The sequence below is a fragment of the Phacochoerus africanus genome, chromosome 12 (assembly GCF_016906955.1).
Source record: "Phacochoerus africanus isolate WHEZ1 chromosome 12, ROS_Pafr_v1, whole genome shotgun sequence".
NCBI lineage: Eukaryota > Metazoa > Chordata > Mammalia > Artiodactyla > Suidae > Phacochoerus > Phacochoerus africanus.
The window spans coordinates 69,783,262-69,803,643 of NC_062555.1; the positions used below are offsets into that span (position 1 = coordinate 69,783,262).

The 20,382-nt window shown below is 46.3% G+C and overlaps 1 protein-coding gene across 6 annotated transcripts in view; it reads left to right on the forward strand.

The window, feature by feature from the left end:
* The window catches only part of PRKCQ (protein kinase C theta), a 147,931-nt gene that overhangs the window by 61,995 nt on the left and 65,554 nt on the right, over positions 1-20,382 (forward strand). For 4 of the 6 annotated variants that reach the window (XM_047755233.1, XM_047755236.1, XM_047755232.1 and 1 more), the window contains exons 4-12: positions 341-401; positions 7,156-7,318; positions 8,471-8,502; positions 8,600-8,685; positions 12,350-12,479; positions 14,171-14,281; positions 15,748-15,857; positions 16,615-16,732; positions 18,772-18,932. In XM_047755233.1, coding sequence (XP_047611189.1) covers positions 341-401; positions 7,156-7,318; positions 8,471-8,502; positions 8,600-8,685; positions 12,350-12,479; positions 14,171-14,281; positions 15,748-15,857; positions 16,615-16,732; positions 18,772-18,932 — 972 coding nt within the window. The remainder of the gene's footprint in view (positions 1-340; positions 402-7,155; positions 7,319-8,470; positions 8,503-8,599; positions 8,686-12,349; positions 12,480-14,170; positions 14,282-15,747; positions 15,858-16,614; positions 16,733-18,771; positions 18,933-20,382) is intronic. The other 2 variants (XM_047755237.1, XM_047755235.1) reach the window with 1 other exon arrangement.

A 20,382-nucleotide genomic window follows, 5' to 3' on the forward strand; every position in this document is an offset into this window, starting at 1 on the left:
TGTTCAAGATCTGAATCTACGCTATAGGACAGCCCTTCGCATAAGCAGCAGGGAGGGCAGGAAAACCAGATGGAGACAGAAGCAGAGTTTGGCTTTCTCCTTAAGGCAGTTATGATCTGTCTCCAGGGCAAATGAATGAGTTGTTGAGGAGTTTTACTAAAAGAAGGGCTCTGTTCATAGGTGCTGCGCTGTCCTGATGACAATGGGAGTGAGTTAAGCGAAGGGGAGTGGGGCTCGGGTGCAGCCCAGGCAGCTCCCCTTCCCAGACTCGCCCGTCGTGATGCGTCCTGCTCAGCCCCGGTCTCCCGTTCTGACCCATGTTTCTTTCCTTCCTCCCCAGTTAGAGCTGAAACCGCAAGGCCGGATGCTAATGAACGCAAGATACTTTCTGGAAATGAGTGGCAAGTGGCATTTCTTATTCCTGTTTGGGGGTGAGGGGGCATGTCATGTCCTATGCGACGTATTTCACTTTTCCGACAACAAAGAAAAGGGCAGCACAGGGAATTCTCTTAAAATTCCCAGTGGTGCCCAAGCATGAGTTGAACCTCTGCTATGTGGGGCCAGATAAGCATAGAAATAGAAAACATTTAGAGCATCAGGGTTTTGTGTGTGTGGGGGGGAAACAGAATGATTTATTTTATTTTATTATTATTATTATTATTATTATTATCTTGGTCTTTTTGTCTTTAGCGCCGCTTCCCACGGCACACGGAGGTTCCCAGGCTAGGGGTCGAATTGGAGCTGTAGCCACCGGCCTACGCCAGAGCCACAGCAATGCAGGATCCAAGCCGCGTCTGCGACCTACACCACAGCTCACGGCAACGCCAGATTCTTAACCCACTGAGCGAGGCCAGGGACTGAACCCGCAACCTCATGGTTCCTAGTCGGATTCATTAACCCCTGAGCTATGATGGGAACTCCCAGAATGATTTACTGATTTATTTTAAAAATTCTATTGGAATATAGTTGAGTCACAGGTGTGCTGGTTTCAGGTGGACAGCCGAGGAAATCATCTCTATGGCCATTCCTTTTCAGATTCTTTTCCCCATATTGATGATTATACAGTATTGCAATTTCCCTGTGCTATACAATAGGCCCTTCTTACCTATTTTATATATAATAGTGTGTACATATTAATCCCAACTTTGTATTTGACCCCTCCCCCACCCCAAGTAACCCTAAGTTTTTAAACGGTGTGAATTCATATGCCCAGTGCATTTCTAGCCTTTTGTATTTTCATTTTGGGGTTTAATGTAAATACCCCTAAGGCTCTGCTTCTGTGTCACTGTGTGTGGACACATTGTCTGCATATAAATGAGGTGAAGTAATAAGTTGTCACACCACCAGGAAAATGCAAATGAAATAGAAAACAGATAAATATTTTCCTTAACTCTGTAGTAACAACATGTGAACGTTTCGAGTTGTCAAATCCTTTTAGGAAAAAGTGCATCGCGAAAGAGTTTCAGTCCTACCTCACACATAGACGCTGGTCACAGAATGACATGTACAAGCCGTGTGCGTGGCGCCTGTGACAGCTCCTCAGGTCCTTTGGCCGCATTTATAGCGCATTGACAAAGGGCTGTTTAAGTGAATCAAGTGCTCCTACTCATAAGATCTTCATCCCCAGGGTGAATCTGTGAACGCACTGAAATCAGAAGAAACTGATTTCACTTTTTCCTAGGTTAGTTTTCCTCCCAAGAAGCAAGTTTTTAGTTTTGGAGATTTGTGGTGGTTTCTGGGGTTTTGCAGAACATACGCAATTGCTTTGGGTCTGCATTTAAATAAATACCTTAGAAAAACATGTTATGAGGAAATGAGGGGACCTTGACCATTCACCAGATATTTGCTGATATTGAGGCATTGCTATTGATACGGTGATAGTGTGGTTATTTTTCTAAGGGGCCCTTGCCTTTAAGATATAGCCTGAACTGTTGGTAGATGAGATACCATGATATCAGGGATTTGCTTCAAAATAGCCATTGGCACAGGGTTGGGGGGGCAGATGGGGTACATTGGAAGACAGTGACTATGGATTAGTAACTGTTGAAGCTGGATGATTGGCCCTAGGAAATTAATTACAGAATTTGCTCAACTTCTGTGTATATTTAAAATTCTCCATAATAAAACTTTATTTTTAAGAAGAAAAAATCCTAAGAAAGGAAAAAATACCATATGAACTTTTCTTCTTGTTTGTTGTGGAGACTAGATATATAGTACCTGTCATTGTACTGTTTTTGAATCAGCCAGATAATATAGCATGCACATAAGACAGCTGAATAAATGGGCTTGCATTAAAATGAAAGTACTGGCCTAAATGGTAATACCTGTATTACATGAATTCCTCAAATAAGAGAAAGTGTACTCTATTAGTTGAAATGTGATACAATATAAATTGAAGAAAGTCTTCCATTGGAATGCAAATTTTTTTTTTTTGGTAAAAGGCTTAAAGATCACTGTTTTGAAGACAATTCCGTGGTTATTCATCCTATTATTATGGAACTTAAATTTTTGTCTTAGAGAGCAAATTCAGGTGTGGAAAAGCAATGCTATTTCACTAAGAATAATTACACAAGCCCAAGAAGGTTTTTTGAGGAATAAAACTTGGTAGTATTTAAAATTTTATGTCTAGACCTCAAATTGAGACTCCACCTATAAATGTTTATGTATTTCTTAAAAACCCCTAGTTTTTAACAATCAATATTACAGGAAAACCCAACTAGAAAATTCCTTATTGAGGACCAAAAGTATAGCATATCATTCATTTTTAAGATTGCTTACTATTACATATAAGAAATAGTTTTCTGGGAGTTCCCATCATGGTGCAGCAGAAACAAATCCGACTAGGAAACATGAGGTTGTGTGTTTGATCACTGGCCTCACTCAGTGGGTTAAGGATCCGGCATTGCCGTGAGCTGTGGTATAGGTTGCGGATGTGGCTAGGATCTGACATTGCATTGGCTCTGGCATAGGCCAGAGGCTACTGATTAGACCCCTGGCCTGGGAACCTCCATATGCCATGGGTGTGGCCCTGGAAAAGACAAAAAGAAAAAAGAAAAATATTTTTCTGAATGATTCAGGAAACCAAAACATGAATTCTTACACTCGGGGAACTTAAACCCTGGTTGGAGAAGTGGTACAGACTAAATAATTAGAGAAGAATTAAATCCTAAACCACATAAATACTGATTAATCAAGGTTATCTTCATTTCAGAAAATTCCATATTGCAGGCATTGAAAGATAGGCAGAGTTGAGATTTGCAAAGAAGATGGATAACCTCCCAGGAGAAGAAAAATTGTAGACTTGAGCAAAAAATATGAATGGCCAGAGGGCTATGAAAAGAACCAGTCTAGGTAGACCAGTAGCCCCCACAAAGATCAGAATGAAGAATCAAAGACAGATACTGGAGGTCTTGAAAGCAGATGAGAGAGACGTGTAGCTTGGGGAAGTCACCAACAAGGGCCACTGCAGTGTTCTTGAGCAGGACGTGATGTGACAGAAGCGGTGTTTGGGGGAAATTGTACTTGAGTAAGGAACAGATTTAGGAAAGGAAGTAGACTGGATATAGGAAAGCCTATAAAATTCCAGTTATGCCATGGGTAGGTGATTAGAATATGGTCCAGGGGTATGGTTATGGAAATGAAACAATAGAAAGAGTCCATAAGAAAAGAAAGTAAGAACAAGATTCCATGGCAGTGTGGGTGAAAAGGGGTGTCCATTCTAAGTGCATCGTCGCAATGCTTTGAGATTCTTTAAAAACAAAAGTTGAATGAAGGGAAATAATGTTGACACCATCTCTCAAAATACTTGGACTGGGAAATTTGTAATGGGAGTAGGTAGCAGAGGAGATGGGGAAGGAAAGCAAATGAATGGGGGGTAAGAGATCAGTGTCAGATAACATTTGCAATAGCATCTTCTCACCTGCACCCTTAAAGGGCAGCTTCACACTCCACACTCTAGCCATGCCTCCACCCTGAGATACCATCTTCCCCTCCTTTTCCTCACAGGGAAGTAATTGGTCCATGCTCTCAGCACCCAAGTCACTCTTTTAAAAATCTCCACTGGTGATGGAGAGTTCTCTTTGCCAGAATCACTTTCTCTTTTCTTACTCTGCTTTCCCACCATCACTCTTGCTAGCTTCAATGTTCACATGCACCATCCAGTCCCCCCACCTCAGATGTTCACACTTCCCTACACTTTTCTTTATCTGTTCAGTTACCTACCAGCACGCCACAGTTGGGGATGCAGAATCCTTCACCATTCAGGACAAAGGGTCAGACCTTCCTCTCTCAGAGCTCATCTTCCATTCCTGTCAGTTCTTCCCTCCCTTCCACCCGGTAAACACTAGACTTTACCTGGATCTAGTTTCTTGTTTGCAGCCACTTGTTAGCCCACTTCTGGCCTGACTACCTGTCTAGCCAGAACTCTGCTCTCATGAGCACCCTCCTCCACCAGAGATGTTGTGATCTCCAAACCTGGCATCCTCCCCTTCCTCTCCCAAGCTTTGTAAGGAATTCCCTTGCGGCACAGTGGGTTAAGAATCCAGCAGTGTCACAGCAGCAGCTAAGGTTGCTGCTGTGGCACAGGTTCAGTCCCTGCCCTGGGAACTTCTACATGCGGTGGGCATGGCCAAGGGAAAAAAAAGACACCTCCAAGGCTTTGTGAGAAAAAGTCATCCAGATGAGTCCATTACAAGTCCATGTTGATAGCTAACCTTCCTCTGTTTCAGACTTGAGTATTTGACCTCTCCATTGATCCCTCCAACTCGAGTGTCTACCAGCACTTAAATTCAGTCGGTCCAAAAATTATACTTATCATTTTTGCCAGTAACCTATTCCCCTGTATTCGCTTCCTTAATTATAACTCCACTTATTCGGAAACCTGGGAGTAATTTTTATCCCCTCCTTTTCCTTTACCTCCCACATTAATCCATCAGCTGTTTCTGCCGAAGGTTGTCTGCTCAGTATGTTTCCGTTTTACCCCCTGCTTACATGTCATTACCGTGACTTCTGTGAGTCTCCGCACTTGAGGATACAGCTGGTTCTTCCTGCATTCTCTTCCCGCTCTTCTGCCCCGGAGGAATTTTTAAAATTCTGAGTTTTTAAACATTTACATCCTTGGAATAATTGAAATAGTCAGAGGATAAAGGAAATCACAGGAAAGAATAAGGGAATGAATTCATTTCTAGCATTCTTGACACTTTTAAATGTACAATACTATATTCAAATACACAGACTATGTCATATTTGTATGTATTTTAAATATAACTCCATGGAGTTAATATATAGAGTGTACTATTATGTACATAAAATAGTTTGTATAGAAGACTATATACATTATTATATATTGTTATATATGTTTTATATATACATATAATTGTTTACAGTACTACAGATAGGGGTCCCAGAATAATTCACTTCCATCCCTGAATTTAAAAGTAAATGTATGCTTTATTTCATTTCATCTGGACCAAAATAGAAATGAGTCAAATCTTACTGACAAATGACCTGCTATATCAGTCACAAGTTGTAAATAGATCTCTACACTTAAACTAGAACTTGTGGAAGAAGAAAGCAGTTGCCTCAGTGACCCTAAATTTAATCCCTTATTCACCAGGCCTAGTTTATTTCCAGCCCAGTTTCTTATAAAAAAGACCTGACCTGCCTGACTTTGAAGTTTTAGGGAAAGTATTAAGCCCTTATCTAAGGAACTCTGTATTAGGAATGCTTTTTAGCTGGGAGTTTGGCATTTCCATAAAACAAACCTACTAAATGGACATTGTTCTGTATGGTGGACCACTGTAGGGAAGATCTTAGCCCCAGAATGTGTCCTGGGACCAGGCTGAGTCCTGGGGAGAGGTCTCCACCTGCACATCCCACCTTTGTCCACCCGTGTTTCTAGCCTTGCCTGATAAGGGGTGTAGAAAATAAGGTACTTTGGCAGGAACATTTGCCACAAATGCGTTGTCAGCCTCTACCATGGCTTAGCCAGAGTGGAAATAATTTAGTTCAAATATTGTTAACTTTGTATTTGTGAAATATGAGCACCTTATTCTTGTTAAACCTCCAATTTTTTGTATTTTGAAAAAGAAAACAAATAGAATAAGCCATCCAAGAATCTTCAAGCTACTTATAATCCTAGGAATTATCATCATTAAATTCTTATTTTAGCATTTATGATTATTTTTATTACCTCTTTCTTGTTTGCCATGTCATACTCTCCCCCACGCTGGAGTTTCCACCATGGTGTTTAACCATGGCTGCCTTGCTATCATGTGTGTTCTCTGGACTTGGGCTTCAGCCAGGGCTATTCTTCTCACTAGTGTTCGCAGAATTCTGCCAGCCTTTTTGGGAAGATGTCATCTGAGCACAGGGCACTGTGGACACTTAATATCCAAAGTATCTGCTCCAGTGTCCAGAGCCCAGTGTGAACTGTGGAATGTGAATGTGATGATTTGATTTAGATGACTAGGTAACATCCAGGATTACCTAGACAGTTAAAAAAAAAAAGGCAGGGATCTGTTCATCTCTGGCCCTTTCCACAGTGACCAACACAGTCTGTGGCTGGTGCCTCTGATTAGTATGGCCACAAGGAACCAGGGTATAAACAACTCCCCAAAGTTCTTTCGCCTTCCCATGTCTGGCCAGCTCCCTCCTGTCTACTCTTACACACTTTACTGTGTCCATAAACAACCTGATGCAAAGCATCCTGGGACCTAAAAAAAAATGTCATTTCCAGGTTGCTGCCAGTAACCACATCATTCTCTAGAATTACAGGCAGAAGAGTATTTGCCACTTCCTGCCTTTTCTGGCTGACTCATCACTGACAGTGAACAGGAGAAGTTGATAAATACCTTCAAAGTTCTGACTTCTGGTGTTAAACGTTGAGAGAGGATAGCTCAGTGCTGTGAAAGGGGAGTGAAGGATGGGGGCCAGTAGTCCAGCCTCATTGTTTCAATGATAATTCTGTTACGGGATGAAGGAAGGTCCCTCAGTATTGTACCAACCTTAGTAAGTACTTGGGATCATTCGGACCTCGGTGTTTGTTGACCTCCTTGTCCATCTCCATCCCTCCTCCATCTCCCCTCACCCCTGCTCACCCCCGCAGTGACAGCCCTGTTGCAGAATGTCACTCTGCTCCCTGTCCTCTTCCCACAGACACAAAGGACATGGGTGAATTTGAGACCGAAGGCTTCTTTGCTCTGCATCACCGCCGAGGAGCCATCAAACAGGCCAAAGTCCACCATGTCAAGTGTCACGAGTTCACCGCCACCTTTTTCCCACAACCCACCTTTTGCTCCGTCTGCCATGAGTTTGTCTGGTACGGTAACTTGGCCTTCCCCTCCAAGCTTCAGTTATCCATCAGGCCCGGCATGCTCTGCCTTGGCAGCCGTCCTGGAATAAGCCCTAGCCAAGAGTCTGCAGTGGTCTTACGTGGATGGAGAAGGCTCAGAGGCTGTGATCCTCGAGGGTATTTTCATAATTTGGCTCCGGTAGAGTAGAGCGAGGAAGCTACTAGCTCCCTCAGGAAACGGTTGCAAGGACTTTCATTTCTAATTAAATGGGAGGCTCATGGGGTGAGTGGGGAGGGACAGAAGAGGAGATATCTTTACCGTGAGTAGTTTTACAGTTGAAACTGCCACCACCTCGCCAGCCCAGCTTGTGCCAGTAGTAATGTCTGCAAAAGGCAGCACTTGCCCGTTGGAGCTAATGGGTTGAGATGTTTACAAGACTCTTGGGGGTCTTAACAGCCCTCGAACCGAGATTGGTTCAAGCCTCAGTAACCACACAGCGAAGGCTATGGTAGAGTGGAGACTTGAAATGGCCTTTCTTTCTGGTCTCAGCCACCTCACCTCTTAGGGGGTATTCTCTCTTCTGGGCTATTGCAGAATCCATTCATGCACAAGCCCAGCTCCACCAGGGTAGCCAAGGGTCAAATAGACTCTGGATGGATTTCCATCAACTGCTTTTGTCTAATGACTTAAACTTCCTTCCTTTGTAAGAGGGAATATTACTCAGGAATTGGTCTTAAGCTGGACAGTTTATTAGTTGCAAATATTCTCGGATACTTCAAAGAGAAAGTTAATGTTACACAGATAGCTTTCCTTACCTATAATGAGCTTAGTGAGACAATGAATTTCTAAGCATAGATGTGCAATTTTGCTACTAGGAGCCCATGATCCATTTTTACCTTGGGCACATTTGTTGCTACATGTTTGCTTGGAAGATACGTGAATGGGAGGGAACTCAGCAACTTCTCACTTATGTAATTATCAGACTTTTAACAAAGCAGTGTAAATTGAAAAAAAAAATACATGTTAGCACTCTTGGCCAGTAACAGACCGGGGCTGCTGATCAGGAAATGCTCTGTGATAGGAGGATGCTACAAGATCTTCTTCATCTTTTAAATGTTCTTGGTACCACTCTTGACTCAAAGGTCTGTATAAATATTCAATCATGTGCTTTATTGCAGGGGCCTGAACAAACAGGGCTACCAGTGTCGACGTAAGTAAGAAAGATTTCTGTTGTATTATCATCATTCTTTTCTGTTGAGGTGTCCCTGAACTTCTGAAAATCTCAAGCTATAGTCTTTTCTTTTCAGAATGTAATGCAGCAATTCACAAGAAGTGTATTGATAAAGTTATTGCAAAATGCACAGGATCAGCTATCAACAGCCGAGAAACCATGGTATGTATGGATCTAGATTCCATCTGATAATTTTTACCCTGATGTTAAAGTTTACAGCCCGCTAATGCTTGTTAATAATGCCTACTTTTGAGCCTTTAAATTTTTCAGTGCATCCCAGTACCCCAAAACCCTTTCCTCTTCTATGATGATTGTTACTGCGATCCAGACTTGGGGATGAATAAGAAAGCACAAGAAGCATCTTAATGAGTCTACCTTTTTCAGAAAAATTCCTTAGAAAGTGGCCAGAAAGCACAGTTTTGATCCATCATGTGACAACAAGCCTCATGGCATCAACATGTAGAGAGACATTTAAAGAGCGGGGGTTGGTAGATGCAAACTGTTACATGTAGAATGGATAAGCAATGAGGTCCTGCTGTATAGGACAGGGAACTGTATCCAGTCTCTTGGGAGAGAACATGATGGAAGATAGTATGAGAGAAAAGTACATATGTATGGCTGGGTCACTTTGCTGTACAGCAGAAATTGACACAACATTGTAAATCAACTATATTAAAAAAAAAAGAGAGAGATTGAAGCAGGGGTTCCCGTTGTGGCTCATTGGGTCACAAACCCAACTACTATCCATGAGGATGCAGGTTCAATCCCTGGCCCCACTCAGTGGATTAAAGATCCGGTGCTGCCATGAGCTGTGGTGTCGATCACAGATGTGGCTTGGATCCAGCAGTGCTGTGGCTGTGGTATAGACCAGCAGCTGCAGCTCCAATTTGACCCCTAGCCTGGAAACTTCCATATGCTGAAAGTGCAACCCTAAAAAAGAAAAAAAAAAGATGGAAGCAAAAAAAAAAGAACTTTATAAGGTTTTCATAGAAATATTCTTATCATATAAATGTATGCTGTACTAACCTAATAATGTACTTTACAATTTAAAAATAAAGAAGTAAACTGGCCCAACTCTGGCTCTGTTCATGAAGCCAGCTCAGCTGTATGGCAGCTATCATTTTAAAAAAAATTAAAAAGAGGTGGGTGGTTATTAAATACAGATGGGAGCATTTACATGGATGATGACAGAAGTATCATTCTTACATTGAGAAGCCCATATTTCTTTCAGAATGACCTTTGAGATGTATCATCTGGGGACAAGTCAGACTTTCTGGGGAAGGGAGGCAGGTGAAGCTGGAGAGATAGGGGCAAGCCAAATGGTCCATCCTGGCAGGAGTGCAAGAGGTCCAGAGCCCGCAGGGAGGAGCCACTGGTGGACAGGAAGGGAGTAGGAGGAGAAGGTTGCAGGTGAAGGTAGGTTTGAAGACAGGGCAGGGGGTAGACAGATGAGGGGGCTTCCCTTGGACAACGTAGGTCCTCCATGAGGTCTGAGGACCAGGGGAAGAAGGATGAGAAAGCAGCAGGTGGCTCTGAGGAGAAAGGAGGACCTGGAAAATAATCATCTCAAAGATGGAAAAGCAAAGGGATTCCATAAGAACAGCAGGCTTGCTGAGCCCATCCGTTGGAGTTGGAGGGTAGGAAGGTACCAGACTGCCCCAGTGTGCAATCTTCTCCAGCAAAGGGGCAGGCCAAGAGACGGCACATGGATTGAGTTTTTCAGAGTAGTGTTTCTTTAAAAATTCATGTCAGAAAGGGATACTGTCCTATTACAAATGACTCTGCTAAGGCTCGGAAAGGTTAAAGTCTTTTGTCCAAAGCCAGCCACCTGTAAGTGATGGATCTGGGACTAAAATTCAGATCTCAATCTCCCAGACCAGTGCTTTTGTTTGTTTAAACTGAAGGGCCACTTCCCTGTGTACCCTCTGTCTCTTTACTCGATGCCGTTAGCTTTCCTGGAAAAATCACAAATTGTAAGTGTGACTGTTAACTTCCATGGCCCATGTCCAGTAGAACTAGGATGAGAACTGCAAGGATAATTTTAAACTTTTGTAGTATCCTATTAAAGGAAAACGCAAAAGGTGGAATTAATCTTAACTATATACCTTAACCCAGTCTGCCCATGTTAGCATTTCAATATGTAATCAATATAAAACATTGAGATATTTTACATTATTTTTTCACACAAAGTCCTCAGACTCCAGGGTGTATTTCATACCTACAGCACCTCTTTTCAGCACCTTGCCAAGCGTACCCTTGGTCCTCGAAGGTAAGTGACTGCCGTGCTAGAAAGTACACATCTAAAGTCTTCCTCACATGGAACTTGAACCATGTGGACTTGGCTTCAAGATTTGAAATTGAAATCTTCCAGCCTGGACCTTGACATCAGTGGGTCCTATTTATGTGGAAACGTTTGTATGAAATAGGAGTTCCGAAAGGCATTTTTTCTTGGTTGGACATGTCTCCAGTAAGTGCTGGGTGATTTTTAAGCTGTTCTAAAGACTGAGTGCTAACCAGTATCCACAGCACCAATGGGTATCCCTTTAATGAAGTTGGTTGCTTTCCTTGCACGTTCTCAAATGAATTAATTACAGCTTTCTGTAGAGACTGTAAGTCTCAAGTAAAGAAAACTTTTTACGCTGCATGAGAATATTGGTGTTCTTACCAGGAATCAAAATGCCTGCTTTGTTGTTGTTCGTGTCCTAAGTTCGATTAAAAGGGAGAATTTAAACTCTGGAACGCTGTAAGAAAATCTGCATTATATCAACTACCAGCAGCCCTCTGTCTGCTCCCCTCTCCCCATGCCTTAAATCATCACAATTATTTTGAGAGAGAGAGCACTAATGGTGAAAGAGGGGCTAGGCTCAGAGATACCCCAGCTCGATGGCTGTGTGTCCTATACAAGTATCTTGGCTTCTCTGTCCTGAACCTGCCCGTCTGTCAAGTCAGGATGCCAGCAGAGGCTCCTTCAAATGAGGTATTTAGAGGATTGCACAAGATATCACACTTGTTAAAGAGAACACACGTGGAGTTCCTGTTGTGGCTCAGTGGGTCCAAACTGGACTAGTAACCATGAGGATGCGGGTTCGCTCCCTGGCCCCACTCAGTGGGTTAGGGACCCAGCTTTGCCTTGAGCTGTGGTGTAGGTTGCAGACATGACTCGACTTGGATCTGGCATTGCTGTGGCTGTGGTTGGATCTGGCGTTGTGGCTGCAGCTCCAGTTTGTGCCCTAGCATGGGAACCTCCATTTGCTGTAGGTGTGGCCCTAAAAAGAACAACAAAAAAAAGGTAATATGCATGATACGTTTGTTCACAGCACCTGGCGAACCATTAGGGACCTCTTGCCTCCCTGGTTTATGTATAACGAGGGTGAAAACGCTCCCACTTTCAGCTCACACACTCACAAACCAGTGCCTCTAGAGGAGCCATGATAGAGCATTTTCCAAAGGTTAATTCGCTAGTTCTAGGCTGAAAGAGAAAAGGACACACTGACATTACAGTAAAGCAGGGAGGTATGTTTACTGAGCTCCCATGTAAATAAGTAACCCTGGTCTCCTCTCCCTGAACTCTTAACCCATATGTGGGAACACCGCCACCATCTCCAGCTACCTGATGGGCGTATCTCGCATCCTTGCCCTTGACCCAGGAGAGGGAAGAGCTCCCTGTCTTTGAACACAACTCTAAGCCTTGACCAGTAAAAATTCCAGTTTCCAGCATGCAGCATTCCAGTGCTTTAATTGTTGTGCCGTGCTCAAGCACCTGCTGGGACCCGAGAAGGGGGCCCTGGGCACACGCGCACCGTCCCACGCTCTCCTCCTCTTGCAGTTCCACAAAGAGAGGTTCAAGATCGACATGCCACATAGATTCAAGGTCTACAACTACAAGAGCCCGACCTTCTGCGAGCACTGCGGGACCCTGCTGTGGGGCCTGGCCAGGCAGGGACTCAAGTGCGATGGTGAGTCCCGCGGGCAAAGGGCTTGGACCCACGCGGAACCCCTGGGGGTGGGTTTGCAGCTTGGATGGACAGGATGAAGGAGGGACGGAGGAAGGAGCCGACGGGCTTCTCCATCCAGCCCTGAAGAGTGCTGCCACCGTGAGGGAGAAGCTTGGACAGCAAACCTCTGCTGCTCTTTCCTTCCCTGCCACCACCCTGTTGCTCACACCTCAGAGAGGTGTGCAGTTGACAGAGGTCAGCTGTCATGGCTCCTGGCCGGACGCCTTCTGGGGTACCTGCTCTGGGGCCGGGGGTGGGGGGAAGAAGGCAGCATTTTCTTCTGACGGGTCCTGCCCCTGGCATCTCCAGCTGGGTCCCTGCCACTCACTTTGCATCAGCAAGTACCATTCTGCCTGTGGCTCTGTCTGGGGAGCAAGCCCAGCTGTGCTGGTGGGGGGTCCGGCCCAGAGAGAATCCTGTGACTTCAGCTGGAGAGCCTGTCCCCTGTCCCCGATGTGTGGTGGGGACCCCCAGCACACAGGAAGGGGCCCAGCCCAGCTTGGACTCTGATGGTTCCTGCGGGCAGCCTGTCGGCAGAACCCAGACTGGCCGCCTTCTACCCATCAAGGAATTCAGCCCAACCCTGAGACAAAGCAAAGCAGGCCTTCTTTCTCTCAAAGTCCAGGTTGCTAAGGCAGTAACCTTTAGGAACGGAGATGCTGGGCTGAGGAGGTAGGAACAATTCCAGCAAGAACTAACAAGGCACTTGTGCCTTTTTCGTGGGGCTGAGGGTGGGACAGAGGCCAGAGAACCTACTCAAAACAGAGGTTCCTGGCTTGTCAGGGACCTTTTCACTTTAAATTATTAAACATAGCTGTTGCTTGATTTCTTCTGGACAGCGCCATCATTTAGGCCATACACATCTTCTAAGTGATACTGTTGGGGGCCTTAAGGAGGAAGGTCACCTTGAGCAGCTTCCTTGTCCTCATCCCAGCTGCCTCCCCATGTCTGGTGGAGGCTGGCGTGATACCTTCACGGAGGCAGGAGGGGTGAGGCTTTCGCGTCATGACTGTAGACAAACCCACAAGTGGCCGGGGTCCACCCTGCGCTCTCCTCCCGACCTCCTGCACCTGTTCAGGAGTGTGTGCTCAGGTGGGCGGGGTGTTATAGAGCATCTTCTGGAGCTCACGGGCAGGAGGTCATTTCAGAGTGTTCTGCTCCGACAAAGAGGATGGAGACAGTCGAATCCCCCTTCCAATGGCTCCCTGTTCCTGCGACAGTCTCATGATTGGGTCTTTTCTCCCTGGAGCCCGGGTGCCCACCTGCGGAGGCCAGCTGGTTCCCACAGCAGGGTTATGCCGCAGCTCGGAACTTCCGTGAGGGTTCCTTGGCATTGTTCCACGGCTCCACGCCCTGCCCTGGTCTGCCCTCTCCTAACATTCTTGCTTCTCCCTCCCACCCTTTCCTCACCCGGCCTCCAAGCTCCCTCCCCGCCCTCTCTTCTCCGCCCCCTCCCCCCCCATCCCCTCCCCTCCCTTCCACTCCCCTCCACTCCATCTCCTTCCCTCTCTGTCCTGCTGTAGCCCCCCAAGCCAAGGTGCCACCTCCTCATGCCCTTCTCTGCCTCTCCGCCTCCCACTCTCTCCCCTGGACCTCTCTGCCGCTCGGCCTCACTCGCCCTCCTCCTAATCCTCTAAACTCCCTTCCCACAGGGCCCCTCCTGTCCCCACCCTGTCTCCTTCCCCGCTTTGCTGAAATTCCCATGAAATTGCTCATCGGGAGGGACCGTTTGCACTCACAGAGATGGAGTTACCACCTTCTCGGTTAGTATCGGCCCTCTGATGGTATCAGAGTGGGCGGGGCGCTTCCTTCCTGGCATCAGAGAGGAGCCTGGATCCACTATGGCTTTAAAGAGCAGGGTGCCAAGTCCTGCAAGTGCCTCCCTCTGCCTTGCGGTCAGGAGTAGGAAGAAGGAACAAGGGCCGCCCTGGGTGAGTCTGGAATGAGTTGAGCTAGCGATGCAGAATTCAGAGTGCAGATGCCTTATAAGCAGTATCTTTACTATATATTTCACTTCAGATGGATTTTTATGACCTTATATACTGGGACAAGCACTAGTTTATACTTATTTACATAGAAAATGCCGTTTTGCTTTGTTTTATCATGAGCTGTGTATCTAGTTAAAACTAAAGGTGAAAACAGCTAAATTTCACCTGTGTTTCTATAAAGTTTTATTGTAATGAATAATGAAGATAAAAGTTGTATTTGGTGAGCACCTATTTTGAGGTCCATCACTGTGTAAGGTTTTGAACACAAATGGGCTGATAATAAGGTAAGAAGGTTACAATGGCATGATTTTATAGCTTCTCCTGCCCAATCCCATTATAACAGTCCTTTATAGGATCAGGTAGGACTAGAGATCAGAGTTCCATCTGCTGGTGTTTGGATGTCTTTATTAGCTTTTTTTCTTCTTTTTCTGTCATAATGGTGATGTTTCTTAAGGGGAATTTGAGTTTTCTAGGACTAACAGCATGAAGCAATAATTGTCTTTACATAGACACACAGGCACACACCCCCCCGCCCCGCAACAGTCACAGTAAGAAGAGGGTAGCCTTTGTCCTGCTGTTTTGAGAACTAAATGAATCAGGCTACTTCTCCAGAATTGTAGGTCTCAGAGCTGTTTCGTTCAAGGAACCCAGCTCTCCATGTGGTGAGAACGTGTCTCTGGACCCCTTTCCCTCCTCCCACCCCCATCCCTGCACAGATACCCAGACCATCCCGTCATCTCAGTCTCAGCTCAGGCTGAGGCTGCATCCTGGGCTCCAGCCTAGAGGGGAAAGGGGGAAGCTTGGGCTCCAGTCTAGAGCGGGAGTGGGTGGCCTCTCACCCCAGCATTTCTTTACCAACTTATTTGCTGGGAACATCCCTGGAACGAGAGCTAGTGTCTGTTCTCTACTCTCAGCTCGGGCACATTCTAGATGCATCCTGGTGGCAGCCTTCACCCCTCAACAGGGCTGTGGTTCTGCCTCGAGTTGGGAGTCATTTCCCAGCATCGTGCCGAGGAGCATCTGGTGTGCGCACGTCTGTCTCCGGCGGGGAGGCGGGCGCACAGTGGCATCGTAAAAGCACTGCCCTCATTTACCGTCCTCCGTATCTCCCTCTGCTGGGAGAATGGCCAGGGAGGGCCGGTTGTTCCTTTGCCATACGTGCACCATTTACAGATCGTGCACAAAGTTCGTGGACGTTGGTTCCCTCCCCCTTGATCCAAGTGTTGCCTTCTTCCTTTCAGCGTGTGGCATGAACGTACATCACAGATGCCAGACAAAGGTGGCCAACCTTTGTGGCATAAACCAGAAGCTAATGGCTGAAGCACTGGCAATGATCGAGAGCACGCAACAGGTAGGGAAGCTTTTAGGGGACAAGGTCTGGTACTTTCCATTCAACAGGGACGATTCCATCTCATTGCTCCTTGATCTGGGGCAACTCCATGGGGCAACATGGCATCTATTTCCCAGCACCTGCCTTGACCCTGACTTTCACCTTCATGCTGGCACTGCCCACACACTTTGAGATATTCATTAACTTAGTGCGTTTGTATTGTGTGGATCTTTATAAGACCTTGAATCCTTCATGAAATGAGCAGGGGGAGAAACAGTTTCGGTAAAATTATTGCAGAGTCATTGCCAGCTTCATACCTATATGTGAGAGCTGTGACATAGCCTGGGGAAAAGCATTTATTTGCTCGAATCACCCACAGAATGCCCTCAGAACACTGAGTCTAAGGCAGCTTTTGCCTTGCTACTTACTAGCATGCCACATGCTCACATCTGCAGCTACACCCTCATTAAGACATAGCATTACCTGTGTAAGTTATTTCTCCATCCAGTGGCCTTCCATTCTTATTTGTGACTGGAGGATGTAGAGAACATAGGAGAAACCAGTTAGACCCTAGAAAAGTATGAAGGAAGCAAATTCATTCCGCTGGTCCATAAACTACGATAGACATTCGCAGGACCCGGGATCCTGCGAGGAAAGGAGAGCTTGGGTTAGCCTGTGCTTTTAGGGAGCTGAAATGGCTCTCATGCCTACAGACAGCAAGCCGTGCTGGGTGGGTGGGTGGGCAAGTGGGTGGTCTCACTCATTCTTTGTAACCTAGGCTCGCTGCTTAAGAGACTCTGAACACATCTTCAGAGAAGGTCCGGTTGAAATTGGTCTTCCATCCTCCATCAAAGGTGAAGCCAGGCTGCCGTATGTCCCCGCATCAGGGAAAAGAGGTAGCTATCCCGATCCACGGAGGACTCACCATCCATCCTTAATCTTCGTCAGCCTTACCCTGAGTTCCTGGATTCAGATTCTCCATCTGTGTGGACTGATCCATGATTCTTTTCTGCTTCGAGATTACAGACCCAGCCACCAAGAGGCTCTTACTCCATAGAAGTGAAACCCTAATGCGGCCCTCTAGGAAACCTTTGTAGGAGGGTGGGAGGTGGCGGGAGGTTGTGGTTGGGGGAGAAAAGGAATGGGGTCACTCAGAAGCAAATCCACCATTGAGCTCTATGGTAGGAACACCACAGACCATCTCATTCTGCACCTTTGAGACTTTTCCGGGAAGTTTAAGATTAGAAAGGGAAGGATAGCCCACTATCCTTAACATTTATGACATTTTGGACAGATATTTGGGATCCTTCGGAAGAAGCTATGACCCTGGGATTCTGGAGCCTGAATGGTTTTAGCACATGTCAGAAAGTGCTTATTTTCCTGGGACTTGGGGAGAACGTGAAAGATAAACTGAGAGACTAGAAAATAAAGGCCATTGTTCCAACCTCAAGGAAGGATGATTCTCTAGGGACCTCGCAGCAGATACAAGGATCAGTTAGCACATTATCTGTCTTTTGTTGTTGTTGTTGTTGTTGCTATTTCTTGGGCCACTTCCCACAGCATATGGAGGTTCCCGGGCTGGGGGTCTCATCGGAGCTGTAACCACCGGCCGACGCCAGAGGCACAGCAACACGGGATCCGAGCCGTGTCTATGACCTACACCACAGCTCACGGCAACGCCGGATCCTCAACCCACTGAGCGAGGCCAGGGGTCGAACCTGCAACCTCATGGCTCCTAGTTGGATTCGGTAACCACTGCGCCACGACGGGAACTCCCCATTATCCATCTTGAGTTAGCCCAATGTGATATGTCCGACATATTTCAATTTGAAAAAAAGAAGTATTACAAGGGAGTGGGAGGAAGATTCCAAAAAGGTTTTCCGCACCTCCTCTGCCATGGGGTGAGAAAGACACTGGGTTTAAGATTTCGTTAAAGAAGGGTTTGGGTTAGATTTGGGAAGGGTCTCTGGGCAGAAAGTTAGACCCTAGACTGTGTCTCAGAGGTGATCAGAGCAGGTAGCATCTTGACTCAAAGACTGTGGTGAATGATGCAGTTCAGATCCCCCCACACACACCTTTTTACAGCCACACTGCAGTGCCTAGAGGTTCGCAGGCTAGGGGTCAAATCAGAGCTGTAGCTGCCAGCCTACACCACAGCCACAGCAGTGCCAGGTCAGAGCTGCATCTGTAACCTACACTGCAGCCTGCAGCAATGCCAGATCCTTAACCCACTGACTGAGGCCAGGGATGGAACCCACCTCCTCATGAAGACGACATGGTTTCTTAATCCACTAGGCCACAGTGGGAATCACACCATTTGGATCTTTAGTGATCTGCTACCATTTCTTCTTCCCTCACGTGGTGGGCTGTGAGCCATGTAAGCAACTGAGAATCATTTCTCCTCAAATTGGGTTAAAAATCCCAATTTGTCCATGATTTGGCATTATCAAAAGTGCTCCTTCCAGAGTTCCCACTGTGGCAAAACGGGATTGGCGGCATCTCTGGAGCACTGGGAAACAAAATTTGATACCCCACTGGCACCGTGGGTTAAGGATATGGCATTACCTGGGCTGTGCTTTAGGTCACAGCGGTGGCTCATATCTGGCCCCGGACCTGGGAATGTCCACATGCCATGGGGTGGCCAAAAAAGCAAAAAAAAAAAAAAGTGCTCGTTCCTGTTGCAAAGATGGTCTTGGCTGATTGGGATGTTTCTGAAATTGACCTCTTCCCCAGTGTCTTGCAGAGACACAGGCCACCCCGCAGATGCCAGGCTCACAGACAGGGGGTGCTGCTTTGCTCCGCAGGGACCCCTTTCCACATTATTGCCCCGTGGGGCTTCAGAGCGGGAAGAGCGCAAGAAGGCGTGTTCTCAGAGCAGCTAGGACGCCCCTCCGCTGTTTCTTACTTCCTTGTTGCCCCTGGTTTGTGTTTCCAGAGCCTCAGGGCATCTGCTGGGAGTCACCCTTGGATGAGAGGGAGAAAGCACGCCACCGTCCAGAACCCCCGCTGAACACAGAAAGGCCGTCTCCGCAAGTGAAGTTAAAAATCGAGGATTTCATCCTGCACAAAATGTTGGGGAAAGGAAGTTTTGGCAAGGTATGGGAGAAGTCTGTGGGCCAACTTCTGGGGATTGAGCGGCAATGCTTCTTGGCCAGTGGAACTGAACTGGTGGGAAACCATGCTTGGATGTGCAGAGCAAGCGCTCCTGGTCAGGAACTGTGATCTGATGGTATATTCTATGATAGCACACTACGTTAGAGCATGCTATTTTATATTTTATACTATATTATACTGTTATATATTTTAATTACATTTTAATTTATACTGTATCATATTTTGCTTTATATTATACTACATTGCATTTTATACTATATTTTATATTATACTATATTAAACTATATTATATCAGTATCTATTAGAGGGCAGAGAGGCATCTGAATAAACACAGGCCCAGCAAGCTGAGCTCTAGGGAAGAGCAGCTGAGCTCTTTGAGAATTGTTGTTCTCAGCCATGTCACTTTGAAAGTTTTCTTTTTTATTATTATTGTTTTTGCTTTTTAGGGCTGTACCTGCGGCATATGGAGGTTCCCAGGCTAGGGGTCAAATCAGAGCTGTAGCCGCTGGCCTACAGCACAGCCACAGCAATGTGGGATCCGAGCCACGTCCGTGACCTACACCACAGCTCATGGCAACGCCGGATCCTTAACCCACTAAACAAGGCCAGGGACTGAACTGGAGTCCTCATGGATTCTAGTCGGGTTCACTAACCACTGAGCCAAGACGGGAACTATTATTTTTTATTTTTTTGATTATTGTTGATTTACAGTGTTGTGCCAATTTCTGCTGTACAGCATCATGACCCAGTCCTACGTATATATACATTCTTTTTCTCATGCTATCCTCCATCGTGGTCTATCCCAAGAGACTGGATACAGTTCCCAGTGCTGTGCAGCAGGACCTCATTGCTTATCCATTCTAAATGCAATAGTTTGCATCTGCCAGCCCCAAACTCCCCGTCCATCCTCCTCCCTCCCCCTCCCCCTCCATCCTTCGCCCCCTCCCCCCTCCCCTTGGTGACCTACTTTGAAGGTGTTCATCCCACGAGCTTGTGAGCTTAAGCCTTTGGATACTAAAGACAGGGGCAAGCGCCTCACCCAGTTCCTGTTTCACTTGATATTTCTGTGTCACTGCTGGTGGCAGATGATGCTGCTGTTGCTCCCTTCTCAAACCCAGAGTGTGGTTTTACTTTCTGTGTGATTTTTTTTTTCTCTGTATCAGTTTGTAACAGAGGACCACAGCGGGGGTGTGGGGTGGGCTTCAACCACAGGAATTCACTTCTCCCTGGTGTGCAGGCTGGAAGCCTGAGATCCAGGGGTGCGCAGGGCGGGCTTCTCCCGAGGCCTCTGTCCTGGCCGGGTCCCCGCGTCCTCCCAGGGCCCCTCCTCTGTGCATGTCTGTGTCCCAGTCCCCACTTCTTATAAGGACACCGGTCAGACTGAATTAGGGCCCATCCTAATGACCTCATTTTAACACAGCGACCTCTGTAA